The sequence below is a fragment of the Cyrtonyx montezumae genome, unplaced genomic scaffold (genome assembly GCF_038088225.1).
Source record: "Cyrtonyx montezumae isolate F1298 unplaced genomic scaffold, pur_monq_1.0 scaffold_2, whole genome shotgun sequence".
NCBI classification, from domain to species: domain Eukaryota; kingdom Metazoa; phylum Chordata; class Aves; order Galliformes; family Odontophoridae; genus Cyrtonyx; species Cyrtonyx montezumae.
Genome location: NW_027071936.1, coordinates 18,880,651 through 18,895,785, shown reverse-complemented (window position 1 = coordinate 18,895,785; position 15,135 = coordinate 18,880,651). Strand labels below are relative to the sequence as shown.

At 41.6% G+C, this 15,135-nt stretch overlaps 1 protein-coding gene across 1 annotated transcript in view; it reads left to right on the top strand.

The window, feature by feature from the left end:
* STOX2 (storkhead box 2) overlaps positions 1-15,135 on the top strand; it is a 63,745-nt gene that overhangs the window by 31,574 nt on the left and 17,036 nt on the right. The window contains exon 2 of the mRNA XM_065736539.1: positions 13,970-14,122. Coding sequence (XP_065592611.1) covers positions 13,970-14,122 — 153 coding nt within the window. The remainder of the gene's footprint in view (positions 1-13,969; positions 14,123-15,135) is intronic.

Sequence of the window (15,135 nt, the reverse complement as noted above, 5' to 3'; positions counted from 1 at the left end):
TTTCAGATATTAATAAATAACTTGCATGCATGGATTCTGTTTGAATTCAAGGCTGAGCTTTTATTGCCAGATTGTAGGAACATGTGCCTAAAATTAGGCTCCTCTATGACTGTCCTTATTTTCAGAAGTACCGAGGGTACAGCAGCACTCAATGGAGATAAAGGGAAGTGCAAACCTACATCGGTTTTGAAACACAAGCTGTGACTATTAGAAACAACATATGGCAGTAGGAACCAAACTTGGCTCTTTTAATATCTCTGCCTTTGACCATAACAGGAAGTTTTTAGAGAAATAGAATTTGTAACTGGAAAAAGATATTATTAAAAGAAAAGAAGAGTTACTTTGTTTTAAACACTTATTTTTTTGGTACATCGGGAGGGGTATTGTTGGAACAACAGGAAGACGTATTCCCATCTCTATTAAAATTTGTGTTCTATTTTGACTGTTACAATTTATTTCATTTTTTGTTTCCGCTTTTTTTTAATGTGTGACATGAAAGTTCCTGCAGAGGAGTTTAGCAAGATTATACGCATACAACTGCAGTCACTGGTGTAATATTTGGAAGGTGTATAAGCTAAAACAGGTTTTAAAAGCACACTTATTCCAGAGTAAGTGTGGATTTACATAGGTATAATTATGTGGTGGTAATTCTGGCGGTGAATTATTCTTTCAGACGAGAGCTTTGCGGTCCATTTCCATCTTATCCCTGTACCCAGACATTCCCCAAATTGGGGTCAGGGAGTGTACCAAACCAGATGCTGTGCATAATAAATCTTCAGTGCAACATCTCAATTAAATGTAGTACCACAATTACAGTACTGTACCACAAGTTAAGCAAAATCCTTCTGCGGAGGCTTGGCAGACCACACATGGCACACAAGACACAATTTGGGAAGCCGTGCATTTTCAAGTCCTGGTGGATTACACCTTCTTTCTAGAAACTACTTGTGCATGTGTGTTTTGAAGAGACTCTCATAAAGCAGCAGTAAACTTCTAAAGACAGTATTGGTGATGACATGTTTAACTGCTTTCATATGTTTTGGTTCAGACTGCCCAGACTGCTTGTTCCCTCAGTGAAGTGGTACTGCATATGTACCTTATTAGCATGCACAGTAATGTACTCTCTGCTTTCTTCATTGTCCCCTTAAACTCCCATCCTTCCACTGACTTTGCTCCTGCATTATAATATATAGTTTTATTATACATTATAATATACAGTTATAACATACAGTTCCTAAAAAGAGCTGAATGCTTCTTTTTAGGAACTGTACAAGCTCAAAAGAGTGACAGAGCCCATCTGCAGTCACTGGAGGAAGCAGGTTCCCTCTGTCAGAGCGTGAGCTTTGGATGATGCTCCCTCTGCTGCAACACTGGCAATTGGGTTCCAGCTTTGGGCAGACAGCAAAACGTGTTCGTTCTCTCAGGCTGTTAATTGGGGCTGGGAATGGAGGCTTTCATTGAGTCCTTTGTGGCACAGGGTGAAGGTCAGCCTGGAAAACAAAACAAAGGCGAGCGCCTGGTGGATGCAGAGCACATGCAGATTGGCTTGCAGAAAACAACTGTCCCTTTGTTCACTTCTCTCTTTACCAAAACACGCAGCCGTTCCCACTTTGCTTATTCCAACAATCCTGTAGACCCTGGGATTTTCCCAGCCTTCATACAGCTGGAAAGTTTATTTCTCACCATTTGGTTGTTATTCCTGCTTCCGTTCAGCCCCGCTAAGCATTTGGATTCTTTTAGCAAGTCTTCTTTCATCATTAGCATCACATCTGCTGCATCGCCTGCTTCAGGAGTCAAACAATATTCATCTTTCCTTGCGTTTCCTTTTAACCTTTTTTGTGTTTTTCTTTACGTCTGTTGTTTCTTGTTTTGCCCTACAATCTGCCACCGATCGTATTTCAATCTTCCCAGCCTAAGCTTTCGTTTAAGCAGCCTGTACGTTAGCTCGAAGGCTAAAATTACTAGGTACCAAACAGAAGAAACAGCACAGATTTCAAAACCTACTTTTAAGGCTGTGTTCAGCCTGGTGAAGGCTGGTTAGTGCAGCATGTTCTTTTACCATGACATGAAATGTACTCATTCAGAGCTTGGATTTACACATCCCATATTTTTTAATCTAAGGTCTTCACATGGACACTTATTGAACTTGTTCAAGAAATTATTCATCTTTCTTTTAGTAGCCTTTTGGTTTTGTTCAGTGTCACTTGATACCATCCTGACGTCACTTCAGGAACCCTACTTCAGTTTTCTCCACACTGGATAAGAGGGCAAAGACACAACTATTTTTATGTGTCTTTCAGAAAACTGGGTCATAGCAACACTTGAGGAGCACAAGGATGCTCCTGTCCCTGGAGGCTTTCAAGGTCAGGCTGGACCAGACTCTGAGCAACTTGATCTAACTGTGGATGTCCCTGTTCATTGCAGGTGAGGTAGACTAGATGGCCTTTAGAGATTTCCAACTCTTCTAGTGTACAGAGGAGAAAAAAGAGGAACATCCAGTTCTCATCCCAGGAAAGGGTTAACTGCACTATGTGCGCTGAGTGTTTGGTTTGTAATAGTTGTATCAGAAATCTGAAGGGTGGGCAGGATCATAAAGTGGTCACCCAGTCTGTCTGGTCACAGTTGCTCAGGTCTGTTAAGATGGCTAAAGTGGGCCTCAGAAGGCAGTGGCAGCAGCTGAGTGAAACAGCTGAGCAAAAACAGTGATGTCAGCAGCATTGTGGAAGGCAATGCAGCGAGTGTGGGAGGATGTCATGCTGGAATAGCTTTGGTTCCTGCACTTCAGGAGCAGGGTCTGTGCATTGCTGGCATCAGAGTGGTGGAACTGGCGGATAAGTGATGGTAATTCAAAGTGTAAATATACGAGTGTGTGAATTAGGAAATACGTATGAAGTCACACAAGAGTTGTCTGTGAAGTTGATAATTCTGTCCGTCTTTGGAATAGCCTGTTCAGTTTTATGTCTCATGGACCGGGACATTTTCAAATTCTTGAAATTTTGCTTAAAATAATTATAATAAAAAAGAGTAGCGTGCAAAAAGGTGTTACTCTTTGTAATGGTAGTAAAACACCCGCTGAAGATTTTGTTTTACTGTAATATAATGAGTATTCAATAAAATTAAGCAAAATCCATGTGAAATGGATGGAAGGAAATCCATTTGATCTAGTGAACTGTTTAACTGGAGGAAACCTCTCATTCTGAGTATGCCATTTATCTGGGGAGGTAGGTTTTGGTTTCTGCATTTGCTGATAGTTACACTAGTTGGAAATGACCCAGTGAACCCTAAACTGCTAAGTCTTTGGAGTGTCTAACCTTTTCTTTTTAAAACCACTTTGGCACTATTATAATTGATTCCATCCATGGCCTTTTCATCAGTTCTCTCCTAGCCAGGAAAAACTGGGCTGTTAAAGGCTGCTGCAGTACCATGGGACTTGGTTCAGTGTTGCAGGCTCTTACTCTAACCTGAAGTTATCTGCCAGTCATCAGTGTCTGCAAAGCTCTAACTACCTCAGTGTCATCTTTGGGATGAAAATCCTGCCACGGTTACAGGAATCAATACAAATAAGAGGAGGTGCACTGTGTAGTCGGCTTGTGTTGCTAATCATCCTTTCACCTTCCAAGAATTTCAGCTGCTGACTTTCTGCGTGTGTGCTGCTGCATTCCCAGCCTCACTGACAGCGTTCTGGCTGTGCTGAAGTCGATAGGGAGGAGCGAGGGGCTAAGGTGGCTGGTTGTTGTGCTCCAACAGCCATGTTCTGCACTTGCAGGGGTGTTGCCAGAGGGATCTTTTATAAGATTCCTGCCCTAAAAGAAAACATCTTGGTTTGTCACTGTTGGTTTTCTCTTCTTTTGTTTATTGCGTGCTTGTGCTGTCTTGCCAAACATCAGGTCCTTTTCAATGCTTCTGTCTTTCTTTGCATTTGAACCGTGTCCTGCCAGAAAACAGGCAGACTTTGTCTGTCTGTCTGTCTATCCACCTATCTATTTATCTACCCATCTATTTATTTATTTTTAGGTTAGTATTACTGTAGCTTTAGTATTAATTCAAAGAATTTAATAATAACAGGTTTCTATACAAGAAAATAGATCAATATATTGCTGTTCTTTAATCTCCTCCCATCACACAATCTTGGCTATAAAATCTAACTTAATCTAAGGATTCTTCCTGCAATTTAAAATGTTGCTTACTTTCCTGTGAGGGTGATTTTCTAAAAATACAATCGTTTCAGCCACTGCCTTTCTTGGGACGGGGTGGGGGGGGGGGGGAGGGAGAGGTGGGGTTCTCCTGTTAAAGCTGATGGGCTCATTCAGACACCATTTACTGGGTTTGCAAGTGTTACTTAGCAAGTAACTTAGTAAGTGTTGCACTGAGACCTGGTTAAACCTGTGTAGGCAAGGTGTGAAGTGTCAGTTGTTTTTCATTTTCGTTTCTGTAACTTTTCAGTGAAGTGGAGGTGCTTAAATTAGAAGACTTGGATGGGCAGAGCTTCACATCCAGTGAGTGAGTGATGAAGTGTCAGGGCACAAGATCGCAGTCTGGGAGCCAAAGCCGGGAGTGCTTGCCTCCAACTCATCAGTTTGAAACAGCGTAAGAAGATACTTGCATGCAGTCATTTGTTGGGCCTTTGGCAGCTAACTGCCAGTACAGTACTGCTGTGAAAAAAAACAACTTTCATTTTTGGTACATATAAAGCGAAGTGTCCACCAGAAGCCTGGAAATCTAAACTTCCTTGTATGTGATGCAGGTGAGAAATTGGGAGGAGTGTTGGAATGTTATGGTGCAGGATTTTGGTTGTTGTTTTTTGAAGAACTGTAAGTCAGAAAGATGAACAAAACAGGAGGGACAGGCACATGAGATCCTTAAAACGATGTGATTCTTAAGGCCAGGAAAATGAGGTCTGAAAGAGGGAGGGTATGCTCTCTTGCACATACATTAGAGTGTAAGCAGTGTGAGGAGGAAAGAAGTAGGCTCATGGACAACATTAGCACAAAAACAGATGGGCATTACTTGTTGAGATATTGCTGAATTTAATATCCTGATTGAGTTCCCTCTTGTGCTTTCTGAAGTACTTTCTGAAACAGCCAGCAGATTTGTGCAGGTAAGCCAAGGGGAGCTTCTCAGCATGCCACCAGCGTATCACTGTTAGTGGGGCACTTATATTTCCAGATTTTCAGTACAAAGAGATTTCCTAAAGAAACACAAGCATGCATTTGTGTCTTTCTGAGGTTCTTTGGTCCAGTGTCTTCTTGAGCCATGCTGTTAGTGTGCTATTTTCCCCAGGCTGCTCTGTGAGGCCACTTCTGGTGGAAGTGGTGGTCGTGGTGGATGGCCTGTGGTAGGTAGTCATGGCTACTTTGTCTACAGGCTCCAGCTTCTGACTGCTGATGGGCAGTGGTTGGCCTTCCACCTTCAGCATCCCCTGAAGCTGCTCCTGTTTTTTCATGCAGTAGGTGTGTGTTTAATTCACTTTTAAGCCCACAGAAGTGTTTCTTCTTGGGATGAGTTTCATTTCAGTGCAGTGGGTGTAGGCTTAGCAGACAAGCAAGATGAGTTTCCATGGGGTCACCCTGGGGGATCTGAATGTCAGGAGCACCAGGTTGGATTCATTGGAGGCTTTGTGGCTGATTCTGCAGCCCTGGGGAAGGCAAAGCTGAAGGAAGATTTCCTGGAATGAACATAGGAACTGATGACTGTATGTATAGCAAACTCAGAGCTTTCAGTGTTGAGACCCTGGCTGCTGTGTGAGTGCCGGTGTAGCAAAGCAGCCTGCGTGCCTTACACTTGTAAATCAGCTTGGTTATACCATGGTTTTGCTGCGTAACAGTTGGCACAGAGCTGTGAACAAGAGTGAACTGTTAGTGGAGCAACCCAGCTCTGTACTGTCCTCTTGAAATTCATAGAGCTACTTCAGGCTGGGACAAGTTCTTTCACTGCTGGGGTCATTGCTAGGCTTGGCTGGTGGCAGAGTGATCACTCTGGGGTAAAGCCAGTTGCCCACTCACTGTGACCCAGCACAGGTGGGTCCTCAAGTGCTGCGTTTCAGGAATGTAAGGGTTATGTGCCTACTACGCTTCAGGCTGTTTCAGAGTGCTTGAAATATGGGAACCTTTAAAGAAGAGTCCCATGACAGCACTCTTTGTTTTGTTTGCTCCTGTTTCTGCCTGCGTGGTCATCTCATTTTGACCAATCACCACTAGTTTTACAGTAAAGACAAATGTTTCTTTCCTTAAAATTCCCAAATAACTCAAAACGTTTCTCCGAAGCTGCATCTGTCCCTCATTACATGCTGTTCCTTCCTCCTGTGTGTTTTCCTGATGCTCCAGCGTAGCATATCCTAGAAAACCTAGCACTGGCAGTGAGATGGTGACACAGTGACCTCATTCTGAGCATTACTTTCTTTGTCAGGAGCAGCAGAAGCTGAGGCAGCTCCACTGGCTCTCAGCACTTGGAGCAGTTTGACGTTTTCTGCCTGGCAGGGTTTCAGGGCTCACTTTGTTGTGAGCCCAAACAGTGAATAGAATGATGAAAAACGAGCTTGCAAGAACTTGTCCACTGCTTTATTATTTTTTTGATAAACAGTTGCAGCAGCACAACTTTGATCCAGTGTAGAGTAATGCTGTCTGTTACGTGCAGAGCTGCAGCATTCTTCAGGATTGACAAAGGAGAGTAAGTCTTTTATTTGAATCAATAGAACAGAAATTAGCGTCGTGTTCAAATAGTGAATAATTCAGGAAAATACAGCTCTGTGTAAGTGCGTGTGTGTATATGTGTATGTCTGAGCATTTGTGGTTTCGTGTGTTGTGGGGGTGTGTGTGAGTGTTGAATCAGGAAGAGATGTTGGGGATGTGTTTTTTATCTTGACCGGAGGGTTAAAGCTTTAACTTGTCTTTGCTAATGCATGTAAATAGCTTTCTTGTCCACTTAATGAGGAGGCTGGCTTGTTATCCTCTACAGTGCAGCTGGGCATGTTTCCAGAAGCAGAGGCACTTGGTTTCAAAGACAAAGAAGCCAGCGCAGACGTAGGGAGAAACCTGGAACGTTGCGCGGTGGATTTTTTCAGAGCGATGACTCATTTCAGTTCACAAAGGATTCTGGGCAGGGTAGTGAGAAGTCAGGTTGGCTGATCCATTCCTATGACTTCACTTTGCAGAGAGCCAGGCAGAAGAGGAGTGACACTGCAGAATCCTGAGGCACTGCAGTGGAGAGGTGCTTTGCTAAGACTGTGAGTGCCTTCAAAACAGGGGGTGGTGTCAGAGCAGGATTCCAGCTGTGCCGTGGAAATGGGGCGAAAAGAGAGAGATGTTTTCAAAACACCGTGTGGGAGTTGTATTTGTAGGGCCCTTTAGATTCTCTGCTTCCTCCTCCCCTTCATTTCTTAACCATTTATTTCTTGTGCTTATATGAGAATTAAGTGTGAAATGGCATTCCCTTCGGTGGAGCTGCACAGATACTGCATTCTCTTTTATTTTCTGGAAGCCTCTACTTCCTGCTTGGAGAGGTGGGTGTTCGGCATATTGCTGCCTAAAAGCGTGCTTTGTTTTTCTTCTTTCAGGTCCTGTGGCACTGATCTCTGCTGCTGCCAGCTTCCACAGTGATATAAAGCCCCAATATGCACAGTGTTCTTACATCACAGCTACTCTGGATGCTGTACTGGAGCATGGAACCAGATCATAGGGGTTCAGGTAAGTCCCCCTTTTTTAACATATTGTGTGCCAGGAATATAGACACGGACATTTACTAAGAGATGTGTTTGAAAATTACAATTTGTATAAGCACATTCTAAAGCACACAATATATTAAAAAAAACCAACCAAGCAAACAAACAGCAGCCCTACCCTCCTTCATCCCAGGATAAGCAATACCTCAAAAAAATCTCAACTGAATCCTCTCTGGGAAAGTTCCGTGCTCCAGCAGAAACTTTTTATGATGGTAGTCATAACACGTGCTGGGATATATATCACTTTGGATCAAGAGGCAGCTGACCACTGGACATGAACCAAGAAAAGGAAATTTAAATTTCAGGAAATACTCAGGAGGAATATGTGTAAGACAAGTGTGGCACTTGATGAACCTGCAGATCGTGCTTTTAGCTGGCTCTGACCAAGCGAAAAGATTAATGTACATGATTGAAGTGCAGTTTGTAACTGGTAGAGGACTAGAACCTTGTTCAGAGGCAAGTATTTGTCATGTGGTTGCTCACCGTTAGGGTTGCTGTGTTTTCTTCAGTCTGGTTAAAATTGTACTGGTCACATTGCCAGGTTGCATTCTTGAAGTGTATCTATCTGCAGATATATCTGTATATTTTGATGAGTATGCGTTTCAGAGGTGCAGGATGAGCTTCCTGTTTAGAGAATGTCTGTCACTGCATTTGATGTGCCTTTGTTTAACCTGCTCTTAAATGGGAATAAATGGCAGAATCTTACACTTTTCTTATTGAAAATTCTCTGATATGTGTAACCATCTATTAAGCACAGCTTGCTGCTTTGTCCTGCAAATACTCCAAAAATGTGATTTAAAATGAGGAATTAGCTATGGCTGAGAATAGTGAAAACAGTGTAATTTCTAATTTTCTTTATTTCAGATTTGGTGAATAAAATGTGTTCTTTCTTGTGATATGTTAGTGCAGATCCAAGGCGTTTCAGGGTAATCTGGCTAATACAGAAATCTGCACATCCTTCTGCTCCCTCGTGTTGTTTAATGAGATGAAAGCATTATCTGGCTTAAAATGGCAATTATATGTAATCGTTGTGAGTTCATATATGAGAAGTTTTCTTTGCCACATTTAAGGGAGTATGCTGTGATTAGAGTGATTCACTTATGTCGAGGTTGGGGTAAAAAGGGAGTCACATGCAACCCAGGCCAGGGATGTGACTTGTAGGGCATCAGCTTCTGCAAGTCAACTTGAAAATGTGCTTTTCCTAAAAGAGACCTTTCACTTTCAGTATTTCTGGGAAAAAAAAAAAAAAGGGAAAATAGAATAGTTGAATAATAATAGTGAGTAATAGTAATAACAGTGAAAATAGAATAATTGAAGAGCTTTCTTTCTGTCCCTTACTGGTAGTTTTGTTTTTGTTACTTCTCTTGTGTTTGAAGAGCAGCTTTCTCTAGTTCTTCCTGGAGTGAAACTGTGGTTGACTGTTGACCAAAACATGTTGTTACCAAGAAAATGTGTGTAAGGAATTTTTGTTGAAACTACATCTATGACCATGAAATGCCATGAAGTACTCTAGTTGTTTGGTGCTTTCTGATTAATTCTGTAGCTCTGTAAGCAGCAGCAGTTGTGACCTGATGTGTGTTTTCTGACTAGGTTCTCTTGTGTCTGGAGGGACATGGCTTTGCTCCATGCTCTGTGCAGTTGGAGCATGTGTAGCAAATGCTCACTGTTGTAGAGTCTCTGTTGTCTACTGAGTCTAGACCTCTCTGGCACATGAACATACCCAGACTGTGTTTGTGCAAGCTTCATTTCCCATGGAAACCAGGCCAAAATCATGTTTAGAGCTTGTTTTGAGCCATAGGAGGCAAAAGGCTACAGAGGTTTTGAGCACCAGGATAGCCAAGCTTTGGCTTTCTGTATTTCACAGGATGCATAGAGTAATCAAGAGGGTTTCTTAGCCATTTCAAGGAAGAGTATATATAAATTCTAATAAATAGTGGCTTTGCATTGTAATTTTGTGAATTTTCCTTTTGAATGGCTGTTCTGAATCGGTTCCATTTATAAGTCGAGGTGATTTTTTCACAGTCTTCATGCAAACTTCATGAGACAGGGACTTCCAAGTCACTTCTTTCCAGCAGCAGAATGGCTAACAAAAAATCTGTCATCTGTATGCAGTTGGTAGTGTAATTACTGAAAGATGGTGAGAAATGCAGTGTAACTCATTTTCTGCCAGGATGGCGGTACCCCAGCTTTCAGAGAGCAGAGGTAACCCGGCACAGGAAAGGCTCTGGCTCATATGGTTTAGGGAGAGGTGAATTTTCTTTGCCAGATCAGTTGCAGATTGTCGCTTTCTCATCTGTATGTTGAAGATAGCTATGGTTACTCTGTTTTTCTGATTGTTTTGAAATCCGAAGAAATGTGCTACGTAGGAACTAAGTGTTTATTTTATTTGCTACGTTATCCCTTGTTCTAAGTAATAGGAGTTACTGTTTTCCCACTAGGTAGCACTATAAATCCCCCTGAGGCATAAATGAGGACAGCCCCCATTTATTGTTTCTTATATGCTTAGACACTCTTTAAAATGAGGTACCATTTAAACAGTATAGAAAAACTTAAAAAAAAAATTTAAGAGATTATTGGAAAGACACTGCAGAAACGGAGCTGAAACTGTATTTGTATACATATAAATATATAGATAGTATTTAAACAAAGATTGCAGTCAGCTGGTAAAAACTGCTTTCTGAGCTTCAGTTTTCATTTAATTGGGAACATAAACATATGAAAGTTAAGGATAGTAATTTGGTTTCAAAAGAAAGCTGCTTGAGACAAGCATCAGCCAGAGCTAACAGGAGCCATATGCTGGATGGTTTGTGTAAGTGATGTGGTCTTCCAAAAGAAAAAAAGTAGGATAAGCAGATTTGATTATTATTATTTTTTTTAAACAGATCTTTCCTGAAAGAAAAAAAAAAAAAAAAAGTTGTAGTCTATTCAGATATCTATTCAGGAGGCTAGACAGTGTTTGTACACACAGTTGATGTTAATATGTGAAATCATAAATACAAGGAAGTGTTGTGTTGTTGTGCATCAGGTAAGTTTGTTCACTTAACAATAATACAGAGTGCTTGTAATTTCCTAGAGCTGTGGGATATTTAAGATGAAACTTGTTGAGGTAGAGCCTCCGTGGGTGAGGGGCTTTTGGCTTTCTACCACTAGGACTACTGCAGGTGTTACCTACGTGTGTCTGCCTTTTTAAACCCAGAATCACTAATTAGCTCCAGTGGACCATTACTGATGGAGGGCTACAGAGTTCATTCAGATGCAACAGAGGTGAAACAAGAGCTGCCTCGTCATAAAAAAGGTTGAAAAATATTAAATGGAAGAGTAGAGGCCTTGACTAGTGACAGTCCTTTACAAAATAGAAAGGAGGGTTCTCATGTGAATGTATACACGTTGACTGTTTCTACTCCATTTAAAGATATTTAAGTTATGGTTTTGTGTGCAACTGTTGTCTTATTTCTAGTTAGTGAAATGTTTGTTAGCTAGTGATAGCGTGCTCTGCTAGAGGTTGTGTTAGTGATAAGGATCTGAGGGAATGTGCTTTGTATCAGTGAGGCATGGAAACTAGAAATAGTTCATGTTTCAATGGAATCTCTCAGTTTGTTGATGTTGACAGCGAGGACACAACTGGCAGTGATCAAATCCAGTAGACTGAATGTTTTCTGCAGGCTAAGCTAGAAAAGTAGTTCCATGCTGGAGGCCTGCTTTGAAGAGGGAAATTGTGCACGGTGCAGGGTGACTGAAATTCACATAAACTTTACATGTATCTCTATGCGTAACTCATGTTTAACCAGGTTTAAGTCAACACACCCTGCCAGGGTGATCCCAAAGGTGTGCCCTGCAGGCACGATGCTGCCTGGGGAGAGGGCTGGGAGGTATGCCCACATGAGCATCTGTGGTGCCCACCCTCTGCATCTGAAGGGCAGTAGCTTCTGAAATCACCCGCTTCAATCTGCGTGATTCTTAGGGTAGCTGATGGTTTTTAGGCACGAAATTAACAATTGAAGGAACCATTCCCTTAGACAAAGTGCAGTGGTGACTTGTGTGTCTTGGTGATAACAGTGATGAACAAATTTCATCTGATAACAGGCATAGTTATCAGTAAACAGTAATTAATAACTTCGATGTTCTTTATCCGCTCTCCAATGATGAAGGGACAACCAGCATTTGTTCCTGAATGCTGAATTCCTGAGCTGTGTGGAATTGTACTTCATCACATTTCCCTGTAAGCTGTCTGCAGTCTCTCTGATTGATACTGCTTCCATGCAGAGTGCTCTTCTGGCAGGAACTTCTCAGGCACATATAGATGAAAATATCTAGAACAGATTATATGTTAAGGTCATCACTCTGTCATCATTCAAGAGGAGGAACTTGAGATGCACTGTGTTGAAGCTGGAGGAAACCTTCTGGGATTGGATCGTAGCAGCGATGTAGTGAGGCCTGATGAAGCAGCCGCAGTCAGGAGGCAGCATAGAGTCAATGTGTACTTTAAATCATTATTGTATCTTGGATAATATGTATCACTGTTGTGCAACAGATTGTACAGCTGGTGTGTTGAAAAACACTGCTGGTATGTCTCACTGAAACAGTTATGCAATTTGCTACTCTCATCAGTTCCTTTCTTTAACAAAGCAATGACTAAATGCATTTTGATACTGAGTTTCAGGGACCGCCATTCCTGTCTAGTAGAAATAATAGAGAATTCATAGGACAAATATCAGAGCCTCAAAATTACAGAAAAAAGTTTGAATATTATTTATTTTCCACTGTCAAAGGAAATATCTTAGTCTGTTTCTCTCCCATACGCGAGATCATCAGGGAACTGTTATCCCTTCAGGTATGGAGCAGCATGTAAGATCAATTCTATATTTTTATGAAGTATGTAAAAATGCGTATCTGTGCAGTTTTTCTAGTATTATCAGATTATCATTTCTCCAGTAACTTTCTCTTTAAAGATTTTTTTCAGTGGTATTTTAAGTATGGGCTAGAGAATTATGTTTCAAGATGACATGAGAAAGAACTACTTGGGTGAAGTTACAACAAAGCTTATTTTCAGGCCATCCTGGAACCATAAAGTCTCCTAAAAATATATTACCTTTACAGAGACTTTACAGAGTCACAGAATCACAGAATTGCAGGGATTGGAAGGGACCTCTAGAGATCATGGAGTCCAACCCCCTGCCACAGCAGCTCCCTAGCCCAGGTTGCACAGGTAGGCGTCCAGGTGGGTCTTGAACGTCTCAGAGAAGGAGACTCCACCACCTCTCTGTGCAGCTGTGCCAGTGCTCCGTCACTGCACTGTGAAGAAGTTCCCATGCACATTTGCGCAGGGCTTCCTATGCTTCATTTTGTGGCCATTCCTCCTTGTCCTATCACCACACACTGCTGAGAAGAGTCCGGCCTTGTCCCTTTGCCTCTCACTCCTTAGATATTTGTAGATGTGGATCTGATCCCCTCTGAGTCTTCTTTTCTCAAGGATGAACAGACCCAGGTCTCTCAAACTTTCCTCATAATGGAGGTGTTCCATGCCCTTTATCATGTTTGTAGCCCTCTGCTGGACTCTTTCAAGGAGATCCTGGTCTTTTTTGCACCAGGGAGCCCAGACCTGGTCACAGTACTCTAGGTGAGGCCTCACCAGGACAGAGTAGAGGGGGAGGATCACTTCCCTTGACCTTGACACATTAGATGTGTAGATCTAAGACAGGCTTATTGAAAATATTAGTCTTTAGCTGTTTGATGCTTTTGTGACTTTAAAGAGCATGTTCCACTTCATCAGTTGAGCAGATATGGTGTTCATTAACGCATTAGCATATTTTTGTTATCTGTCACTAATAGACATATTCTATCAAATGGAAGTGGTAGGTGATCCACACCACTAGCCAGACAATGAGCTGTAAAGTCTCTGCATCCAAAAAAATGCCTATAGCTCTTTTTTTGTGGATTTACCTAGTAGGATGTTCAAATGCAAGGTTTTACAATCTTAAATGCCCATTGGTAGGCATGTGTGTGATTTTTGTGAGTCTGTCAGTAGACCCGTTGAGAAACTGTATCTGCATTGTGTACATCTCTCCTCTTTTGAAGTTTACCATGTCTCTTGAAATAACTCTGTTGGTTGAAATAAGTTGGATGGTTCTCATTCTGCAGAGTACGAAGTCTGCAGAGCTGTATGCATCATTTCCAATTTGTCTCTCCATTGTTGTTCTGTGAGCAGCATTTTTATACAAAACGCTTCATTGCCCATCTGTTGTCTTTTTGCAGGTGATGTATCACCAATCAGCATGTCTCCCATCAGTCAGTCACAGTTTATTCCACTTGGGGAAATCCTTTGCCTGGCCATCTCAGCGATGAACTCTGCCCGAAAACAAGTCACACAAGAAGCACTAATGGAGCACCTAACAACCTGCTTCCCAGGTAACTGTGCATGAATAAATCATTGGTCAGAAGAGCTCATGCCCGTAAAAGGGCAGTTAAAGAATCCCCCCCCTCACTATGAAAGATGCTTGTCTGTTTGGCTTTCTTAGAAGATGGAGTTTCAGATGGTAGTCTGTTTATCTTAACTCTCCTGGATGGGAATATTGATTACATCGTGAGATGCTGCCCGAAAGTAAAAGGAGGCTTTTGGGTTCTAATCTTAAAACTTTTTCTGTTCTTTTTTCTTATATGTACAGACAGAGATGTTCCATTTGACGGGGCCAGTCATGTGAGATGAATTTTGCAGGGCCAATTCCTGGCTTTACGTAAATATTAAAACAATGTCTTGAGATACTAAACAGCAAATGGTGTTGGTTTGTTTCTTTTTTTTTTTCCTTCTTTTTTTAACTGATATCAGAATAAAGCTATTTGTCACTTTTGTCACAAAACACCTTCTTTATCATCATAATCTGGAGAGTTTAAGACTTCTTTATTACTTGAAGAGAACAAAATCATATGTTGGAGCCAGAACAGACTAATTCCACCTCATGGCTTTCGGTCTGGTTTTAAGAGCTCTGTTAACTTTATTCAGCTGTTTCAGGTGCCATCAAAGGTCTCTGTGTAGAGCATTCTCTTTAAAAGAACGGGTTTTCCACACCCTGCCTGTGGGACGGACTCTTAAATCTGGCGGGGATTGATACAAGTGCTAGAATCCAATGGTGATTATGTGTCTGCCTCAGCGGGGGGGTGTTATATTTCAGCTGAGAGGAAGCTGTTACCCTGGGAACTTCCAGAGTCTTTTCAAATTCTGGCTTGAAAGTCTTCAATTTATTATTTTTTTAATTTTCAACTTGGCAACTCTCTTAAAAGGTTTGGGGAACCTTAGATGTTTGTCCTTTCCGTTCCTCAGTTTAAAGTTCTCTGAATTTAGCTAGGGAAATTCTTGATTTTACTTCTTTTAATGCCTCAAAAGTAGTAGTTAAAAATTCTTCAGTAATAAAACTACTGATACA